Raw genomic sequence first — 20,080 nt, 5'->3', positions numbered from 1 at the left:
TGATCACTAGTGCATTTTTATTTTGTAGTAACGCAGTGTATAGTTTAAAACAGCTGGTGAAAAATAGTACATGCATATGTACAGAATACATGCCATGTTGTTTGTTTTACCTATTGCTGTGGCAAAACTCCACTCTTGTGTAATAGTTTTTTCCTAAATGAGAAACCTGTAATGAGGTTTAAGAGATGTGGGATTTTCATTTAAAACTACTGTTAAAAACTATTGTTCTATGTGTATAAGAATAAGTAATGGAGGGACACAAAATTCTGAAATAACAAAATAATTTACTTTTTGAGTATTAATTGCAAAATGCAAGGTAATTTGCCCTGTAGCATTTATCAGTTTTATTTGGCTCTTCATTTGTATTAATTCATCTACCAGATGGCCTAGCAAGACCATCATTTAATGAGATTACCCAGTTGTTTGTTGTTCTGGAATATTATTTCCTAATGGATTGTGAGAGCTTGGGTTTTGAATTTTCTCTTGTGAAAAAACATGCAGAATAGTTCTGGGCTGCACATCCTGAAGCAGCTGTTACTCTTCTGCTTCCTTGCAGCTGTTCACTCCTGGATTGTCTGGAGCTATGAGGAACACTGCTACATTTTTGTAATTGTTTCTTAGTCTGCTTGTACCAAGCATCACAACACATACTTTGACTTCTGAGTCCATTCTTAGCAGAAAGAATTGTATTCATTCGTCTCTGTGGACCCTAGCCTAATGGAATGCTTCCTCTGTCATGGAAAACTTTAAATAAATTGTTTGATTAGTTCTCTTTCATTAAAATATTAGCTTCAGGTCGGAACATTTTTAAATGCTGCTGTTCACTACATTTTAAGTGACTTAACCTGCTTGTAATAAAATCTGCGTACATATGCTCAGGGTCCTCTTCACAACACATGAATGAACACATAGTTAGAACCCGTGCTTTTATGTTTTGCTTATCTTCAGATGTGGAAAATTCAGAGATTTTAGTTTGTTTTAAACATTTTCAGCATCATTCCTTTGCAAGATGGTTCAAAACTGTATGCGAATCAAAATTATTCTTGCTTCAGATTCACTGCAACTGTTTTCTGCAGTATTTTAAAGATCCCCGGAAGGGAAATTTATTAAATAAAAGTGTAACAGCACACATTCCAATATCACACAGTGTGACAACGTGCGTATTTGCTAGGTCTGTGAATAAGCTGTTAATCTTTTTATTTCTGGCTGTGGACTGGTTAAGTGTTCCTTCTGTATCAATAATTATGCCACTATTCAAGACTATCCCAATGAATAATTAACAACTATTATTAGTGCTGTCCAACAAGTTTTGGCATGATCCCGCTGTGTTTGCCTGAAATGGCACAGACATTCTATTTAAAAAAACTTCCACAATTCATAGCAGATAAAAAATTGCTTAATAAAAAACGCAGATGCAAACTTTGGCCTTGACATATGTAAGTTAAATGCTATATATGTCATTTTCAACAAAATTAGAGAGTAAGACAAATCATTTTACACATATTAATAAAATAAATGTAAAGGACCCATTTAATACATAATTAACCTAACCTGTAGTAGCAAACATAAGTATTATACTATTCAACTGCCTACTGACCGCTCAACATTTGTGGAATCTTGCAAGAAAAAACTAACTATCACAGTTTGGTAAGTAGAGCTCTGAAGAAACACTTGTCTTTCTCTGAATAATTTTCTATTGGCACCAGTCACTGATTTCTGACAGGAATCACCCCTCTGCACTTGAGCAGGTACCCTCTTGCTGATATTTATATAAAGGGGCCTAGGTACCTCCCCTGTTGAAGCACACAGATTACTTTTTACAGACTTGTTGTAAATGACAGGCAGTGTTTTCTCTGATCTGTCCTTTTTCTGAACAGTACTGAAAGGTATTTTTATTGTAAATATTGCATTAGTGATTATAGAGAAAATTTCAAGAGAATCAACACCTTTATCATCAGGAAATGATTGGTCCCTATACTGTGTTAGCAACTGAAAAGCTCATATCACTCATATAATGAAGAAAATTGAGAAATTGTCATTTGGCTTCTTTTTCAGTATATGTTTCACTGCACTGATACAAGGTAGGATTAAATTTCCATAAACAGGCCCTTTGAGAGGATTGAGTAAAGCTTAAAAAAACAATTAGATAAAGGTAAAGATCCTGTAAGTGTTCAACTTTTAGTTTGTCTTCTACACTTTGTTGCTCTCATACAATAAAAAGTATCATTTATTTAAAAATATTTTTTTCTGGTTCACTGATTGGCCACTCAATAAATCAAAGGGTGTAGTAAACATATGGTTTATTTTTATTTACTCTTGTGTTTTGTGAGTACCATTGTACATAAATGAAGCAGAAGAACATTGTAACAGTGCAGCGCAGTTGAATCTTTTCCCTGCTGTCCACAGTAATGAGCATATCTTTCCCCTCTGACCTGCAGGCTTTGTGGCCGAGCAGTTCCTGAGTAATACCGCCACCCAGCTTACATACCACGGCCTTTGTGAGCTGACATCTACTGTCCAGGAGGGAGAGCTTTGTGTCTTCTTCAGAAACAACCACTTCAGTACCATGACCAAACACAAGGTAGGGCAGTTCTTGGTTAAAAGAACAGTAAACGATTTAAAAATGGCTGGCCCAATAAAGGAATATGAACAGAATAAGCCATGCAAGAGAAATTCTGGATGCTTGCTCACACATGCTTGGGAAATGTTATAAGGGATGTTGGATCACAATGAATACAGATACAGAGCAGAGAAGTCTCCTCATCCAGCATAGATGGCTTTGGAAACCATAGGAATCAGTCATTTGTAGCTTTGTATTTATTAGTCCTTTCAGAACTTTTGTGTATTGCTATATTCAGTTTGTTTATTTTCTTAAATATTTGCATTTTTCCAATTTAGTAATTATGTTTCAGCCACCTCATCAAGTGAAATGTTCACGTATCCATGGCTTCCATATAACGGTAGGATTTGTAAAGAACACATTATTTCCAGTATAAGTACTGAAGGTTTAGGACACCTCACCGAAGACACAAAGACAATAAATAAACTAACATAATATTAACATTTTTTGATCTCCCAATAGCACATACACTATCTTGCGTGACACCTTATTATGGTAATCAGGCATCCGTGTTATTTTTGGGAGTAGAATGTTCTTTGATCCTGGCAAATCATTAAAAATCACAAACCCAACATTAAAAGCAAACATCACAAGAACAATTTTATAAATCATGGTTTTTCTAAGGAACACTTCTGTAAAGCCTGAAATCTTTATGCTGCTCCTAAGAAAACTACACCACAAGCAGAGTTACTACACATTTTTGGAAAGAGCACTTTCAAATCTGAGTTAAAAGCAGAAAATAATTGTTAAGATATATGTCTATTAGTCTATACGTCTACAGTGCTTATGAAACTATAAAAAACAGAGCTACAGAAAAGCTATGTGGGTTTGCTTGCAAAGCGTAATTAATATTTTTCATTTCTAAACATGTAACTGCAACTAAATTCTGTTAGGAATAAAATCTAAGCAAATGAATCTGTTATTTCCCCTAACAGACCCAACTAACCACAGAGATGGTGGGGCAGTCCATAACATGGCATACTCTCACATATATCTACACTCGACCTACACAGGGCCAGTTTAGAATCACCATTAAGCCTAACATGCACAAGTCTGGGAGGCAGAAGTTAAAGTAGAATGCTTGGTGAAAACCCCACACATACAAATGAAGAATGCTCAGATTCCACAGTGACCAGAATGGAATTTTAACCTAGTTTCCAGGAACAATGATGTGACTAACCACCATGCTGCCCAGTAGTGTTAGTGTAAAAACAAAAAGTAATTCTGCACTGAGAATATCAATGGTACAGCAACAAAAACTGAGCACAGACAAGGCAGGGGAGTGAGTGAGAGAGAATGAAGGTGCGTAGCAGTGGCTGTCTTTAGTATTTTCTTATTAAAGCTGTTGAGGAGTAATTATTTTAATTTTGGTAAGAGATTAACAAAGTTTGTATGTGTTTGAAATCAAATCCTATATGTTTTTTTTTTTTTATTTAACACTCCTTCACATATATCTGGTTTTTATTAGCGGTATTGTTTTTGTTCTTTTCTAAATCAATGGTGAATTAAATAAATAATGTATTATTTATAGTTTATAAAGTACAGACTATGTTTGGCAGCTGTTTCATTTAGTTTCAAAGTAACAGTTCTCTTTGGTTTAACATGCATTAATACATCAATAGCTCCTGCAATATATCAGTAATAAAAATGTTACTGATAAAAATGTTTAAATATCAGCTGAAGACAGAACGATTTTAGTTTGTTTGTTCACACTCTTTTGTCATTTGCATTACTATTAGTATTTCCTGCCCAGTTGTAAATCACAAATACCTTCACCAAAATATATTCATACTGAATGTTTTAGGTGTTGTTTTTCTTATTTTAGGGCAATGATGACGAGTATTACATCAAAACAATACTTTTTTGCAATCTAACATCTCCATCTCTTAATATGGCAATCAGATTTGATCCTTGAACCAATCAATCAATCAGTGTGCGCAAAATAAACTTGGTTGATGAGAATGAATTAGGCTAATAGAAAAATAAAGAAATTGTGCAAGCTAAAGGCACAGAGGAAGGTAACTTGGTTTGGGCATATTGGTTTCTAGTGCAAAGTGTTATAAAATTAGAATTTGAATGGCCTTATACAATCTTTAAGCAGGGATGTTTCATGGAGTTACCCAGCATATTGTTTGCCTTTTAACATGGGCAGTTAGACAGAGAGTTCTGACTGAGGCCTATGATGTCTGAGGTATTATTCTCTATGAAGGAGCCTGAATTAAGCTCATCCAAGACTTTAGCAAGGTAATGTCCCCAATTTAAAAAAAAAATTGAAAATACAAGAGAAATGGACTTTCTGCCCTTTTCTGTTCATCCTTTTATGATAAAGTTACATCTGGGTAATTCCCCACTATTTCATTGATTCACCAGCAGTCTTATTCTCTCTAACCTCCCACCATTGTTTGTTTCTTACTGTGAGAGCGGGTGGGTATTTGTTTTTAAGTGATTATGTGTTTGCCTTTAAGATGAGGTTGACATTTGTGTTTCTTATACTTTTCAGAAGGTTGGAAAAGGGTGCAATCATAGAAAATGTTATTTTTACCTCATCTGTACTTTCTTGTGATATAATAAATGTTAGCTTAATTTTCTTTTTGATTTCAAATCATAAATACAGTTAATTAAAGTTAAAGGTCCTACCGTATTTAAATTAGATAGTGCCTAGTTGCTAACTAGTACCGTCAGGAAAAAATAAGAGTTCATGCCATTTAATTCTCACAGTTAGAGTGATCCAACGTTTCCATGGGAGATCAATACTGGTTTCATCATGTTTTATAATGGCATTCTTGTTCCACCAAGCTTGTTATAAAATAAAGACACTGCAGTGTTGGTTATAAACTACAAAGCTTTGAGCAAACATGTTCTTCTACTTTTGATAACAGCTGTGAATTGAAAATTTAATGCAGTGAGGTCAGAACCTACTTCTCATTTAATGTGTCATGTTGTAGGCCTTTGGCACTGAGATGCTATAGAAGTGAATCTATTTCTTTCATACCCACACTGAGTCCAAACAGTAACATTTTGTGATAACTGAAAACAAGACAATTAATATTTATCATGTTTTTTTGTTTTATTTTAACTTTTTTCTCTTTCTTCCTATAAATTTTTAGAATCTCTAACTTCTATCACTGACCAGGTATATACAATTTTTTTGTCAAGATATATGGTTTATACTCGTATATATATACACATACACACTTTTCTAACTATTTAGTATATATGAGCTCAGAAAAGCTGCTGGTTCTGGGTGAACTCACTCCCAGGTTCTGCTTGGTATTCTGGGATTAGCTTGTTCCATGTTATTACAGATGCTTCAGTGTACTAATCCCCATATCCCATTTTAATACCAGTATAAATATTGGCTGTTATTTCACTTTTGCCGAAAAAGGGTAAGGCTGCGTGTCCCAACCTTGGGGTCACCTAATATACTAATGTGGTCGCGAGAAAATATTTAAAACTAAAAATGTATATGTAATAAAAATTTAGTCAATGTTTCTTCATTAAATAAGTAAGCAAAATGGAGAGATTTCTTGACCAAGGTGCTCTGTCCACATCAAGTTTAGGCTTGCCAAATCCTGAACATCAGGCTTCAAAATGATCATGAAAATATGATGACTTATTCATTTGAAGTGAGCTATCACATAGCTAAGGCTATGAAACCTCACAGCATCGCTAAGACTTTTGACTTTACCAGTGGCAATTGATGTGGTGAGAATGAAGCACAAAAAATAAAGAACATACCCCTGTCTAATGCAGTGAAATAAAGAATTGAGACAGTAGCAAAGAATCAAGAGAGCACACTAGTGGAGCGACTTAAAACCTCCCCAGCCTATGGTTTACAAAGGAACGTTAATATGGAGGGAAAAACTTTTCTTCATTACATGCACAACATTGCATTTTGTGAGGATATTTTATAGTGTATTCAACTTCCTGAGCATGAGACGGCACAGAATATTTTTGCTGTCTTTAAAACTTTTATGGAGGATCAAGGAATTCCATGGGATAGGATGGTGGGATTCTGTAGAGACTCCGCAAAATCGGCGGGCTGGCTGAATGTGGCCCCTTTTGCAATATGGATGCAATTCATGATCCACTCTAAGCAACTTGTACCAAAGGAACTAAGCAGAGGCTCTTACAGAGTGTTTAACACCAGGCAGCTGCAATGGTCAATTATATCAAACCACATCCACTGCACACACACTTTGCCAATTTGCTCTTTTACACAGAATCTCTGTGGTTGTCAAGGGAATGAATGGTACAAAGATTTTTTGGACACAGACATGAACTATTTGCATTTTTCATGGATGTAAAAAACCCAAATTTGTTCCATTTTTGTATGACCAGAACAAAATGTCCCTTCTTGCACATGTAACGCACATATATGAATATCTTAATGAACTTAACATAAGCATGCAAGGGCGAAACAAACATGTCATGCAGATAAGTGATCATATCAATGCATTTAGTGGGAATCTAGCGTTCTGGAGACAGAATCTTCGCAAAGGAAATTATGTCTCTTTTCTACAGCTGTACAAGTTTTTGATGGACAACAGTTTGGCTCATCGGTGTCTCATCTACAATGCCTGGAGGAGCACTTCACAAGTTACTTTCAAGGACTGGATATGTTAAAGTTTGACTGACTGACCCATTTCACTGCAGCCCAAGCTTTGTGGATCTTCCAGACAGTGTCATCGAACAGCTGATTGAGCTGTCTTGCAAATACTGCATTCATGTGTCTTTAGTGGAGGAATTCTGGTTTGGAACCCAAGCAGATTACCCTGAAGTTTCACTGTGTGCTTTAAATGTCTTGTTCCTTTTTCAAGCACTTACTTCTGCCAAGCTGGATTTAGTGCTCTGGTTTGCCTGAAATCAAAGTACAGGTCCAGGCTAGATGTAACTGATGAGATGACGTGTGCTCTCTCAGCTATACCTCCTCTCTTTGACAAACATTTTAAGTACTTTACATGGCTTTTCGCGCCAACATACTATGTTTTGATGCAAGTTAAATGTTCTGTAATATAATACTGTAAATATCCATTTCCAGAATAGGAAACGAATGTCAATATTTCAAACAGTTGGGGTCACGCAAAAGCTCAGATTTCAAAATGGGAACACAAACCAAAAACCTTTGGAAACTTCAGGGTGAGGATTCCTTGACATTTTATGGTACCGACTGGTCATTAATAAACACCTTTTAAAACACTTTTGAAAACAAAGAAAACTTCCATCACTTAATCTCATTATGTGCAGCTAACCGTCCTCTCTTTCAAATCAATATCTCAGCATACTTTCCAAACCATAGCATCTTTTTCTTGACAGAGCTGAATAAGAAATGTTTGGAAAAAGTACAAGACACACCAGGCATTTTCCATCTTTCAGGGCATTTGCTGTTTTTGATTTTTACATATCTAGAGGATAGTGCTGTTTCTTCATGGATACGGCATCCTAGTTTCATATCTTGCACCCGGTAGTAATGTGCACGGCATCTGTAACATTCTGTCAAAGTCATGTGGGTTTTCCTCGTACATTCCCAAAGTATACTTGTACCATTGTAAAATATATGAGACTTACCAGGAACATTTATTGGATTCACCTACTCTTGCTCTTGAAGATTGACACACACACAAAGCAATCCTATCCAGGCAAAGTCTCGAGTTGTGCCAATTTCCAGTCACTCTGCAATATTCTGCTTAAGCTTCTTGATATAGGGATTCGCTATCGCCAGCTCTAACAAACATGCAGGTGTCATCGTAACACACAGAAAAGCTCAACTATTTTGGTTATATGCTACTTATTAACCAAACTATGTCTTGCTTTTACCACAGTTCTAATTATTGAGTGACTTCAATAGCCTTGATAAACCTTGTGAATAAGAAGAGTATCAAAATCACACTTGATACCCATTTATTATTTCAATCACTCTAGATAAAAGAAAAAATATAGAAAATATAAAAGCAATGTGATATGTATTAATGTATAATGATATCAAATAGAACAAAATATAATATAAAATGTAGTAGATAGCAAAGTCTGGGTCTAAAACAGTCTTAGAAAAGCTACTGAAGATAAGGGATTGCAAGGAGTTTATAATCTGAGAGGCTTTTGGTTTAGCAATCAGCGTTATTCATAATTACGCTTCATCTAAATCAGATGATCGTGCCTGTCTTGATCTGAAGCTGAACTTTGTCAGTTCAAGAGAGGTGAACATCTGCAGTCAAATGTGTTTAAATAGCGTATCATTGGCAAGCATTTTGATGGATCAGATTTGCATCTGTGTTAATTAACTTAATCAGTAAGACAGTTGTTTTTTGTTTAAAAAAAAAAAAAAAAAACTAAAATTATCTTCAGTCTCAAAAGTATTTAGAAATACATTATACCAGTATGAAACTGTCAGAATTTTTAGCTATAGTTTCATATATACAGTACAGGCCAAAAGTTTGGAAACACCTCCTCATTCAATGCGTTTTCTTTATTTTCATGACCATATACATTGGTAGATTCTCACTGAGGGCATCAGAACTATGAATGAACACATGTGGAGTTACGTACTTAAAAAAGGTGAAATAACTGAAAACATGTTTTATATTCTAGTTTCTTCAAAATAGCCACCCTTTGCTCTGATTACTGCTTTGCATACTCTTGGCATTCTCTCGATGAGCTTCAACAGGTAGTCACCTGAAATGGTTTAATTTGAAGAAACAGCATACAGCAACATGTGGGGACTGGCAAGATCGGGGGAAAAAAAACATGTGGTCACTGATTACAAACCGCAAGATGTTATGCGAATGAATATGAATAATGTTGCATCCATGCCACAAAGTTTTCCGAAATGTACTATACCGGTCTTACAACAAATAATTCCAAATATCATATACACCTATGTCTCTCTCTTTTTTTTTTTTTTTTAATCATTATAGACCATAAGGCGCATACTAATTCAGCGTGAGCAGGAACACTCAACAAAACTGAACAAAAAAAAAAATTGACGGTGAGATACAAAGAAGGTAGATTCGCCAGCATCTGTGTGTCAGCTTTTATCCCTCCAGATGAGAGAATGTCCAGTTCCATTGTCTCAAAACACCACTTACATCTCCAGTTTTTCCCAGTTTTAAATAAAAACTAACTGCGTCAGATCCCTTTTGGGGGAGGGGGGGTGATAATATGTATAGTGATCGTGATTTAGAGAGAATAAAAGTGAAAAAAAATGGTAACTTTTACAAGTCCTATAAATGTACACTGTGTGTTACAGACACAAACCAAGTGTATGTGTGTACTGCATAATATTAACAATAAGAACAGCTCACTACTGAAAACGGCAAATATAGGAGGCAGTGGGGATTGAACCGGGGACTCTTGATTACAAGTCAGCCAATCTTACTGCTACGCCACAGAAGCTGTTGTCTTTTCCTTGAACCTTTTGTGAAAGTGTTTACTTGATCTTTGGACTTCAGGCTTCATACATTATATAGTTTATGCCTACATTTTAGTCATTTACTACTAAAATATGAAAAACGTTTCTGTTTTAAAAATGTGTTTACACAGATTACTGTAGAATTGGAACACACATGAAATGCGTGTGTTCCAAACAACAATCTATTATTTCCACTCTAAAACTCCACTTCACTCCCAGATAATCAATCAAGGCATGAGCTGGGAGAAGTTCGTGCACGTTCTAAGTCGGTGGAGGGATGGAATGGCTGGCTGCTTTCAGCTTGTCTTTATTGGCACATTTAGAGGACAAAAGACGCTTGCGGAGAGGTGCAAACGGATTTAAGGAGGGCCGGATCTATGAGTTTTTTCGTAGACTCTGGTAATTCTAGTGTTAAAGAAAGTGTGAATGAATACATTTAGTGGTTGCAAATGTTAAGATAAATTAAGTTTTCTGTTATAATCATATATCATTCTTCCTAAAAGTCCACACTATGTAATTTAAGGTCCCATAACTTGTTGTAACATAGAAGGGAATCTTGTCACTTACATCAAAAATTTAATTTAAGCCCTGATTTACATGAGTTACTGTTAATTAATACATTTTATTTAACATATTAATTCTTAACTAATTAAATAAACATGTTTTAGAAGTTATTTTCTTATTACTGTTGCTAGAAATCGGCCATCATTATTTACTTTTTAATAAAATTATTGTTACTCTGTATTGGTTTGTATTGTTAACTTTTTGGCATTTGTATGATCTGTCAAAAATGGTACTCCTACTAAAATCTTTATATTGTAATTATGTACAATCTCCAAAAAATTAGAGCCATTATAACTAATTGATTTGCTTATTTATTGTAAGGGGCAGTGGATTGTATTAATTACAGCTGCCTTAATTGTTTGAGGAACCAGTTGTGATATGGACTGATTAATGTTGTAAAATATGCATACATCTTTAGAGGTCTCTTTCCTCTTGCATGGCCCTGGTGGGTAGAGTGACAGATTTTAATGGTGAATAATTGGGAATCATCTTTCAGAATGATACTTAGTGTCCTTTTCACTTCTTTTATTTAAGGGACAGCTTTATCTGCTGGTCACCGACCAGGGGTTTTTAACAGAGGAAAAAGTAGTTTGGGAGAGTTTACACAACGTGGATGGAGATGGGAACTTTTGTGACTCTGAATTTCACTTGCGCCCACCATCAGATCCTGAGACAGTGTACAAAGGACAACAAGACCAGATAGATCAGGTATGAGATTTGTCTCATTTATTCCCTAATAAAATTAACGTGTCATTTTACATCAAGATTCCTCAATGTGTGACTAGGTTATATTTGTAAAATGGGTATATTCATTTCCTAATAACAACATACAATTATACTGTATTTTCCCATCCAAATGTCTTGTTCACATTTGAAATTTCTGACTCTACTACACAGGTTAACATAGCTTGCTGTCAAATGATATTTTAGCCAGATACTTTATTATAGTTATTTCTAAATGAACAAATTACACTTGAGCAGGCAGGGTTTCAAATTGAAGTAGTAATGATATATAAAATACAGTAATATTAGCTTTGAACTTGAATATTAGATTTATTCAAGCTGGAGTGTATAACAAATGCATATTTTGTGCTGTATTGGAATTTAAGTGCAAGCCTTTAAGTCATTTATTTCTTGAAGACTTTCACCAACGCCTTAAATATCTATGATAACCCATGCCAGAAGGTCATTTAAATATTAAGATAACCTACAATGTGAAGGCAGATTGTTTAATATTCCACTATCCAAAAAGACCTACAGTACCACTGCTTCCATATTTTTCCAGTAATTGCTGACATGTAGGCAAGATCTCTCAAGGAGTTGCTCGTGGAGAATGAACAGGCAACCCATTATCTGGTGACAAAGACACTCTGAAGGGCATACAGGGTGCTGAGGTAAAAGCTGAGTAAAGGGAAGTCAATTTACTGAGCTAAAATAGAAAACACACTCACTAAGAATAACATGAAAGATATTTGCAATGGACTGGATAGAATTACTGGGCCCGAGCAATCCAGAGCTTAGGTGCTAGAAGGGAATGTGGAAAAAGCTGACGCCCTGAACAGATTTTTTTATGGCCATTTCCCCCACACTATCTCTACTGCACCATTTCCCTGTGCGTATTTTACTCTTACCTTTCAACTGCTACAGCCAGTGATGAGTTCAGCTCTGACCATCAGCATGAACTGTCCCTAACTGATGACCAAGTGATGAGACTACACACAAGAAAAGCTGCAGGACTGGGTGGATTTAGACCTTGAGTACTCAAGACCTGTGCTGACCTGACCAACTTTGTGATATTCTCTGATACCTGCTCAGTCCTTCACCAAACCTCCAGAAAGTCGATCAGTTCTGGACAACATCTTTTGTTGTTCCAGTTCCTATATGAGTCCTCTTTTGAAAGACCACTTGGACCCACTGCATTTTGCCTATTACACAAACATGGGAGTGGAAGATACAATTGTATATCTTCTTCAAATATATTTCTTGAGTTCCTGTAAAAAGTTAAATATATGTATCTGTCTATCCAGCACTCAAGTTTCCAACACCTTAGCATATCACCCTGCCTACCTGAAGTTTTACAATCTGATGCTAAGAACTCCTCTTTGTAAAGTTATAGTGCTGTTTTTCAGTAGATTTAAGTTCACAACAGATTGAATTGTTATGAGCATGTTCTTGAAAATGAAGATTTCATATATGGGATAAAGGGTTGATTCTATTTTCATGTTGAGAAGTCCAACAATGCATGCACTTGCATAAAGTGGGTTGTTTCAAGAAATCTAAATACTGTTAAAATAAAGCATCCACATCATCTGCGATTACATAAGCATTCATGTAGGTGAGGGAACATTAATTAACATGCTAAACAGACTCATCATTAGAACATTTAATTTTGTATTCTCCTCCAGCAAATTGGTTCTAACATTAAGTTATCCCCCTTTTTATCAGTTCATAGCCATCGAAAGGCATTTTTCATTGATAGATGACATTACCTCCTGTTCTGAAGAGTAACCTAGGTATTTAATCATGAGCCAGGGAAAGCCCTTTTTAAAATACATTTTCCACTCTGTCCATTAAGGCAGCTTTCTACTGCCTATTTTTCAGACTCCCTTTCTTTCATAGGGTTTGAAGAGGGGGAAAACACCTATTTAAGGTACCATTTACTAATTATGCCCAATTTCTGGCACCTTTTACCTAAAACCTCTGAATGGTCTTTTTTTTTTTTAATCATCCATAACTTTTAGTTTTCTTTGTTTTGTCCTTGCAAAGGACTATTTGATTGCTCTTTCACTCCAGCAAGAGCAGCAGAGCCAGGAACTTAATTGGGAACAGATTCCAGAAGGAATTAGTGACTTGGAATTGGCTAAGAAACTGCAAGAAGAAGAAGACCGGCGAGCTTCTCAGTTCTACCAGGAGCAAGAGCAAGCAGCTGCGGCACAAGCACAGGTCAGATACTGATGCTTTTAACTCTTCTATAGGTCCTCTGTATCAACATGAACTACAGCTTTAGGAGGCATTTGATGATCAAGGTTGCTTCTAGCATCCTTGTCACACTTGAACCCATGACCATTGATAGTCGTGACCAGGTTGAGCCAGTGCAGTGAGGACCTGTAACAAACCAAGAGTACAGTCCCTGACAAAATTCTTGTCGCTTGTGTACAAATTGACCTGAAGTGCTGCTAAAATATATTTCTAATCAAGATTTTGTTACAAGAAATGGGTCATTTCAATCCCATCAGCTTTTGTAATAATGTTTCACTGCAAAATTAAACTGACAAAAAGTATTCTAATATTCACAGCTTGGTAAAGACCATTGAGTCATTTTTTGGCAAGACATGTGTTGTCGCCTTGTCATATGAGCTTCTTCTGTGACTAATAATGGATCAATTAGGTCTCAGGGGTGTATAAAAAGAACCCCAGTACACTAGACCTTCACATCAACTGCAACTAGACCTCTGCAAACATGCCTAAGATTCACCCTGAGACTAAAGTGTTGATTATCAAGGGGCTGAAGACCAAATCCACTGCTGATGTGGCAAACACCTTCAATGTGTCTCAGCGTCAAGTTCAGAGGATAAAAAAAAGATTTGAAGAGACTGGAGATGTTTTTGACAAACCCAGGTCAGGAAGAATCCCGCAAGACAACTGCTCGAGAGGACCGTTTGTTGGCTCGAAAATCCAAGGCCAGCCCATTTTCCACTGCAGCAGAGCTCCACGAGCCCTGGTCACCTGAAGTCCCTGTGTCAACCAGAACAGTTTGTCGGATTCTGTCTCGAAATGGCCTCCATGGTCGAATCAGTGCTCATAAGCCAGCACTAAACAAAAGACAATTGAAAAACCGTGTGGCATTTGCCAAGGCCCACAGCCTGCTAAAAGGATGGACGCTGGAAGAGTGGCAGAAGGTGGATTTTTCAGATGAATCTTCTGTTGAATTACACCACAGTCACCCCAAATATTGCAGCAGACCTACTGGAACCCGCATGGAGCCGAGATTTACCCAGAAAACAGTGAAGTGTGATGGAGGCAAAATCATGGTCTGGGGTTACATCCAGTATGGGGGTATGCGAGGGATCTGCAGGGTGGAAGGCAACATCAATATTCTAAAATACCAAGAAATCTTAGCTACCTCTTATATTCCCAACCATAAAAAAGGACAAATTCTGCAGCAGAATGGTGCTCCTTCGCATACTTCCATCTCCACATCAAAGTTCCTTAAAGCGAAAAAGATCAAGATGCTTCAGGATTGGCCAGCCCAGTCACCAGACATGAACATCATTGAGCATATGTGGGGTAGGATGAAAGAGGAAGCATGGAAGACGAAACCAAAGAATATTGATGAACTCTGGGAGGCATGCAAGACTGTTTTCTTTGCTGTTCCTGATGACTTCATCAATAAATTGTATGAATCCTTGCCAAACTGCATGGATGCTGTCCTTCAAGCTCATGAAAGTCATACAAGATATTAAATTTGGATCTCACAGCACCACTACTTAATTTGCTGACATATTTTTGGATTTGCAGTAAAGTTCATTTTCTGTATAGGCGACAAAACTTTTGTCTTGCCCAAATTTGACCTTTCTGTCTTGATTAAATGATAAATCTTTTTTCAGTGAAACTAATTTATTTCAGTGCATTAAACATCATTTGGGAGGGCTTTAGCTTTTCATATGAGCTATTTCTAACACCAGTTGATTAATTAAAAGTCAGGTTAATAGCAGGAGTTTCTACAAAATAGAGAAGTGACAAGACTTTTGTCAGGAACTGTATGGTGCAAAGTGGGTTGTGTTTTTATTTAAAAAAAAAAAGTTCTAAAATGCAAAAAGTGCAGTGCTTCAAAATATATATATATATATATATATATATATATATATATATATATATATATATATATATATATATATATATATATAAACTGCTCAAAAAAATTAAAGGAACACTTTGAAAACACATCAGATCTCAATGGGAAAAAGAAATCCTCCTGGATATCTATACTGATATAGACTGGGTAATGTGTTAGGAACGAAAGGATGCCACATCGCTTGATGGAAATGAAAATGATCAACCTACAGAGCCCTGAATTCAAAGACGCCCAAAAATCAGAGTGAAAAAATTATGTGGCAGGCTAGTCCATTTTGCCAAAATTTAATTGCAGCAACTCAAAATTGTACACAGCACTTTGTATGGCCCCTGTGTTCTTGTATACATGCCTGACAACATCGGTGCATGCTTCTAATGAGATGACAGATGGTGTTGTGGGGATCTCCTCCCAGATCTGGACCAGGGCATCACTGAGCTCCTGGACAGTCTGAGGTGCAACCTGGTGGCATTGGATGGACCAAAACATAATGTCCCAGAGGTGTTCTATTGGATTTAGGTCAGGAAAGTGTGGTGGCCAGTCAATGGTATCAATTCCTTCATCCTCCAGGAACTGCCTGCATACTCTCACCACATGAGGCCAGGAATTGTCGTGCACCAGGAGCCACTGTACCAGCATAGGGTCTGACAATGGGTCCAAGGATTTCATCCTGATACCTAATGGCAGCCAAGGTGCCTTTGTCAAGCCTGTAGCGGTCTGTGTGACCCTCCATGGATATGCCTCCCCAGACAATCATTAACCCACCACCAAACTGCTCATGCTGAATGATGTTACAGGCAGCATAATGTTCTCCATGGCTTCTCCAGACCCTTTCACTTCTGTCACATGCTCAGGGTGAACCTGCTCTCATTTGTAAAGCACAGGGCACCAGTGGTGCATCTGCCAATTCTGGTATTCTATGGCGAATGCCAATCGAGCTGCATGCTGCTGGGCAGTGAGCTCAGGGCCCATTAGAGGACATGGGGCCCTTGGGTCACCCTCATGAAGTCTTTCTGGTTGTTTGGTCAGAGACATTCACCCCAGTGGCCTGCTGGAGGTCATTTTGTAGGGCTCTGGCAGTGCTCATCCTGTTCCTCTTTGCCCAAAGGAGCAGATACTGGTCCTGCTGATGGGTTATGGACCTTCTATGGCCCTCTCCAGCTCTCCTAGAGTAACTGCTTGTCTCCTAGAATCTCCTCCATGCCCTTGAGACTGTGCAGGGAGACACAGCAAACCTTCTGGCAATGACACGTATTGATGTGCCATCCTGGAGAAGTTGGACTACCTGTGCAACCTCTGTAGGGTCCAGGTATCGCCTCATGCTACCAGTAGTGACACTGACTGTAGCCAAATGCAAAACTAGTGAAGAAACAGTCAGAAAAGATGAGGAGGGAAAAATGTCAGTGGCCTCCACCTGTTAAACCATTCCTGTTTTGGGGGTCATCTCATTGTTGCCCCTCTAGTGCATCTGTTGTTAATTTCATTAACACCACAGCAGCTGAAACTGATTAACAACCCCCTCTGCTACTTAACTGACCAGATTAATATCCCATAAGTTTCATTGACTTTATGCTATACTCTGATTAAAAAGTGTTCCTTTAATTCTTTTGAGCAGTATATATATATCCTTCTATATAAAAGCGGTCGGGATTGTCCTTCCGTCACGTGAGTGCTACGCAGGCGCGGAGTTTCACACACGCCCTGTCCATTTTGCAATGCACGATGGGATTTGTTTCGTTTTTCCAGGTAAAAGATGATTTTCTACTCCAGACTGTGCGATATCTTCTTCTTCTTTCTTACTATATAAAAGCGGTCGGGATTGTCCTTCCGTTCCGTGAGTAGAAAGCGTACCGGTATTCCACTTATCACAGATTTACTACTTGCAGCTTGCGGTACGAAGCGACATGACGTGAGCAGAGTTCTGGTGCTCCCATCATTCCCTTGCTTTTGTGCGCGATGCGCTGGAAAAATAGACAAAATTATGTCTCTGGAAATAATTAATGTTGATGGAGTACAAATGCCTCACCGCATAGTAAATGTCAGGGGGGTTCAAAAGGGCGACCTCAATATAGAAAAAAAGTTTAAATTTCATCACAAAAATAACAAACTACGAGTATTAAAGTAATACCGCTCAAATGCAATATAACCAAATTAATGAGTTTGTATAAAATATCAAATTGATCTACATATTGAATTGCCTTAAGAAGTGGTCAACTTAAAAGTCGGTCTCCTTAAAAGGCGGGTCAGCCTAGTATATATATAAAAGCGAAAACTCATCGACTGATTCATCACTAGATCTCCTAAAACCCAAGCCCTAGAATTTTTAAATTTGGCATGGAGATCTGTTCTTCTCTCTCACCTAGACCCTAAAACAAATTTTGTGAAACTCCTTCCTTGAAGGGATGAAATTACCTGTCCTATATGTAACTAAAAATAAAAATCCTGGGACTTAACAAAAAAAAATAAATACGGGAGTGCATTTGATGGGTCACTTGAAAGCAAAAGAGTTTTTAGATCAATTCTTGAAATTAGGAGACGGTAGAATAGAGGAGAAAGAAGGAAAAATAAAGATCATGGACAACTTATGTACTGTAATAGACGATACAGAGATATTAATGGACAAGATCTATCCTGATATAGTAAACTTACCTTCTAAACTTTTTATCTCGGCTAAGGGAATAAGCTATATTAATGCATAAAAATGACAAAGCTACAGTCAATAACTGTCTTTTATGAAAGCTAAATACACATGACATATGACTCAATTGACTCAGTATTAGAGGTTGGAGAGGCTCTGGACTATCCAGCAGAGTTCTTGCTCAGTCCTCCAGGATTTCCTCCGCATAAACCTATTTTCAAGATAGGAGCACCAGTTATGCTTTTGCGAAATTTAAATCCTCCTAAACTGTGCAGTAGCACAAGGCTGAAAATAAAAGCTTTACACAGAAATGTTATTGAAGCATGTATCTTTACTAACCCATATTCCTCTTATACTGTCTGACTTTCATTTTCAATTCAAAAACCTGCAATTTCCAATTAGTGTATTTTGCAATGAGTATCAATAAATCACAAGGTCAGTCTCTAAATGAGGTGGGAGTGGATTTGAGGGATGATTGTTTTTCTCATGGCCAGTTTTATGTGGGGCGCTCAAGAGTGAGTTTACCCTGCTCCTTATTCATTCTGAAACCTGGAGGTGTTACAGCTAATGTTGTATACAGTATTGTAGTTCTCTGCTCAGCACATTCACATCTTTTGTGTAATTTTAGTATACAGGTACATTATCCAAAACCAAAATAAAATTGTGTCCATATTTTTATATCAGACGGTTTATTAAAAGAGACCTTTGTGAGCAAAGCCGTGGGTATTAGTTAGTAATCTAATAAATACATAAAATACAAGTGCTCATCCATTTTAGTTAAGAGTCAATAAATAAATCCCTAAAAAAAAAAAAAACTAAAGCCATGCAGATATTGGGTTCCATTTCTGTCTCTCCCATGTCCAGCACATCTTCCCCTCTACATCTAGAGCTCACACAATGAAATGTTCAAGCTGGCAGAGACACCATCCAGCTCTTTTACCGACTGACTCTTCCAGCGTCGACCATAATATGTCCAGTCAGCCCTCCGTTTTCCACCACACTTTCCTAGCGTCTGTCGGATCCATCGGAGGAACTTCCTGGTCTGCCCTGATACCTCCAAACTGATCACCATCACATGATTCATCCCTGGAACGCCAATTATATACTTCCTCACTGGGTCACTAACGGCCAGATGCCTGTGAACCATTGTGCTGTTCCTAATTCTGTCTTCTTTTCTAGTCTTTTCCTTTCACAAATTTCTTTCTTCTATCTCTTTCCTCGCTCCGGCTCTCACCCGTATCTCCCGGAGTGTGGCATTCTACTCCTGCCCTGTGGAAAGTCATTTAGGCAATTGTAACCAACAGTGCTCGCATGCAAGTACAATCGGCTCTAATCTCCATATTAAACATCCCAGGGCTGCAGACGCCTACACCAACGGAGCTTGAGCTGCACCATTTTGATTTTATTTATTTATTTGCTCCCAATGCCAAGGACCCTTTTATTACACCACCACAGGCTATTAAACTGAACTTAGATAAATGTGTGGTATGACCTTCATCTGTGTCCTAATAGTAGAAAATAAGATTCATTAAACAACACATACTTTTTATTGTTTTCATGGTATAGATCATGTTTTGCAGCACTGACTTGAAACAAAATATTTCTGGTTCTTTTGAACAGTCCCACGTGTCAGGCTGGAGATTACTTTTTTTTTGGTTAATAGAACTGCTTCAAGTATTCAATATTTTCATGATCACTTGTTTCAAGTACTTCCATAACATTTCAGCTTGGTTAGGATCAGGATTTTGACTTGCCCATTCTGAAGTACTTTAACGGTATTCTGATTAGGATTTTCTTCTGTACTTAGAATTGTTGCCACATAACTGGCACTACCATGAAATTGGGAAGAGATATCCTCTCCATAACCTTGTCTACTTTGTTGGAGTTTGGGCATGCATTTTGTTTCCTCAAGCATATATATATATATATATTTTTTTTTAATTCAAAGTTTTGTTTGCATCTCCTTTGTCCACACTGCCCTTTCAGATCTTTAAGGTG

At 37.3% G+C, this 20,080-nt stretch overlaps 1 protein-coding gene across 3 annotated transcripts in view; it reads left to right on the top strand.

Annotated features, from left to right (window-relative positions):
- mindy2 (MINDY lysine 48 deubiquitinase 2) overlaps positions 1 to 20,080 on the top strand; it is a 58,342-nt gene that overhangs the window by 33,237 nt on the left and 5,025 nt on the right. The window contains exons 6-8 of one of the 3 annotated variants that reach the window (XM_039773740.1): positions 2,439 to 2,581; positions 11,127 to 11,300; positions 13,386 to 13,535. In XM_039773740.1, coding sequence (XP_039629674.1) covers positions 2,439 to 2,581; positions 11,127 to 11,300; positions 13,386 to 13,535 — 467 coding nt within the window. Of the gene's footprint in view, positions 1 to 2,438; positions 2,582 to 11,126; positions 11,301 to 13,358; positions 13,536 to 20,080 lie in introns of all 3 variants that reach the window. The other 2 variants (XM_039773739.1, XM_039773741.1) reach the window with 2 other exon arrangements.

Source organism: Polypterus senegalus, chromosome 12 (genome assembly GCF_016835505.1).
Source record: "Polypterus senegalus isolate Bchr_013 chromosome 12, ASM1683550v1, whole genome shotgun sequence".
NCBI lineage: Eukaryota > Metazoa > Chordata > Cladistia > Polypteriformes > Polypteridae > Polypterus > Polypterus senegalus.
The sequence above is the reverse complement of the archived record's forward strand: the minus strand, read 5'-3'. Positions and strand labels throughout refer to the sequence as shown.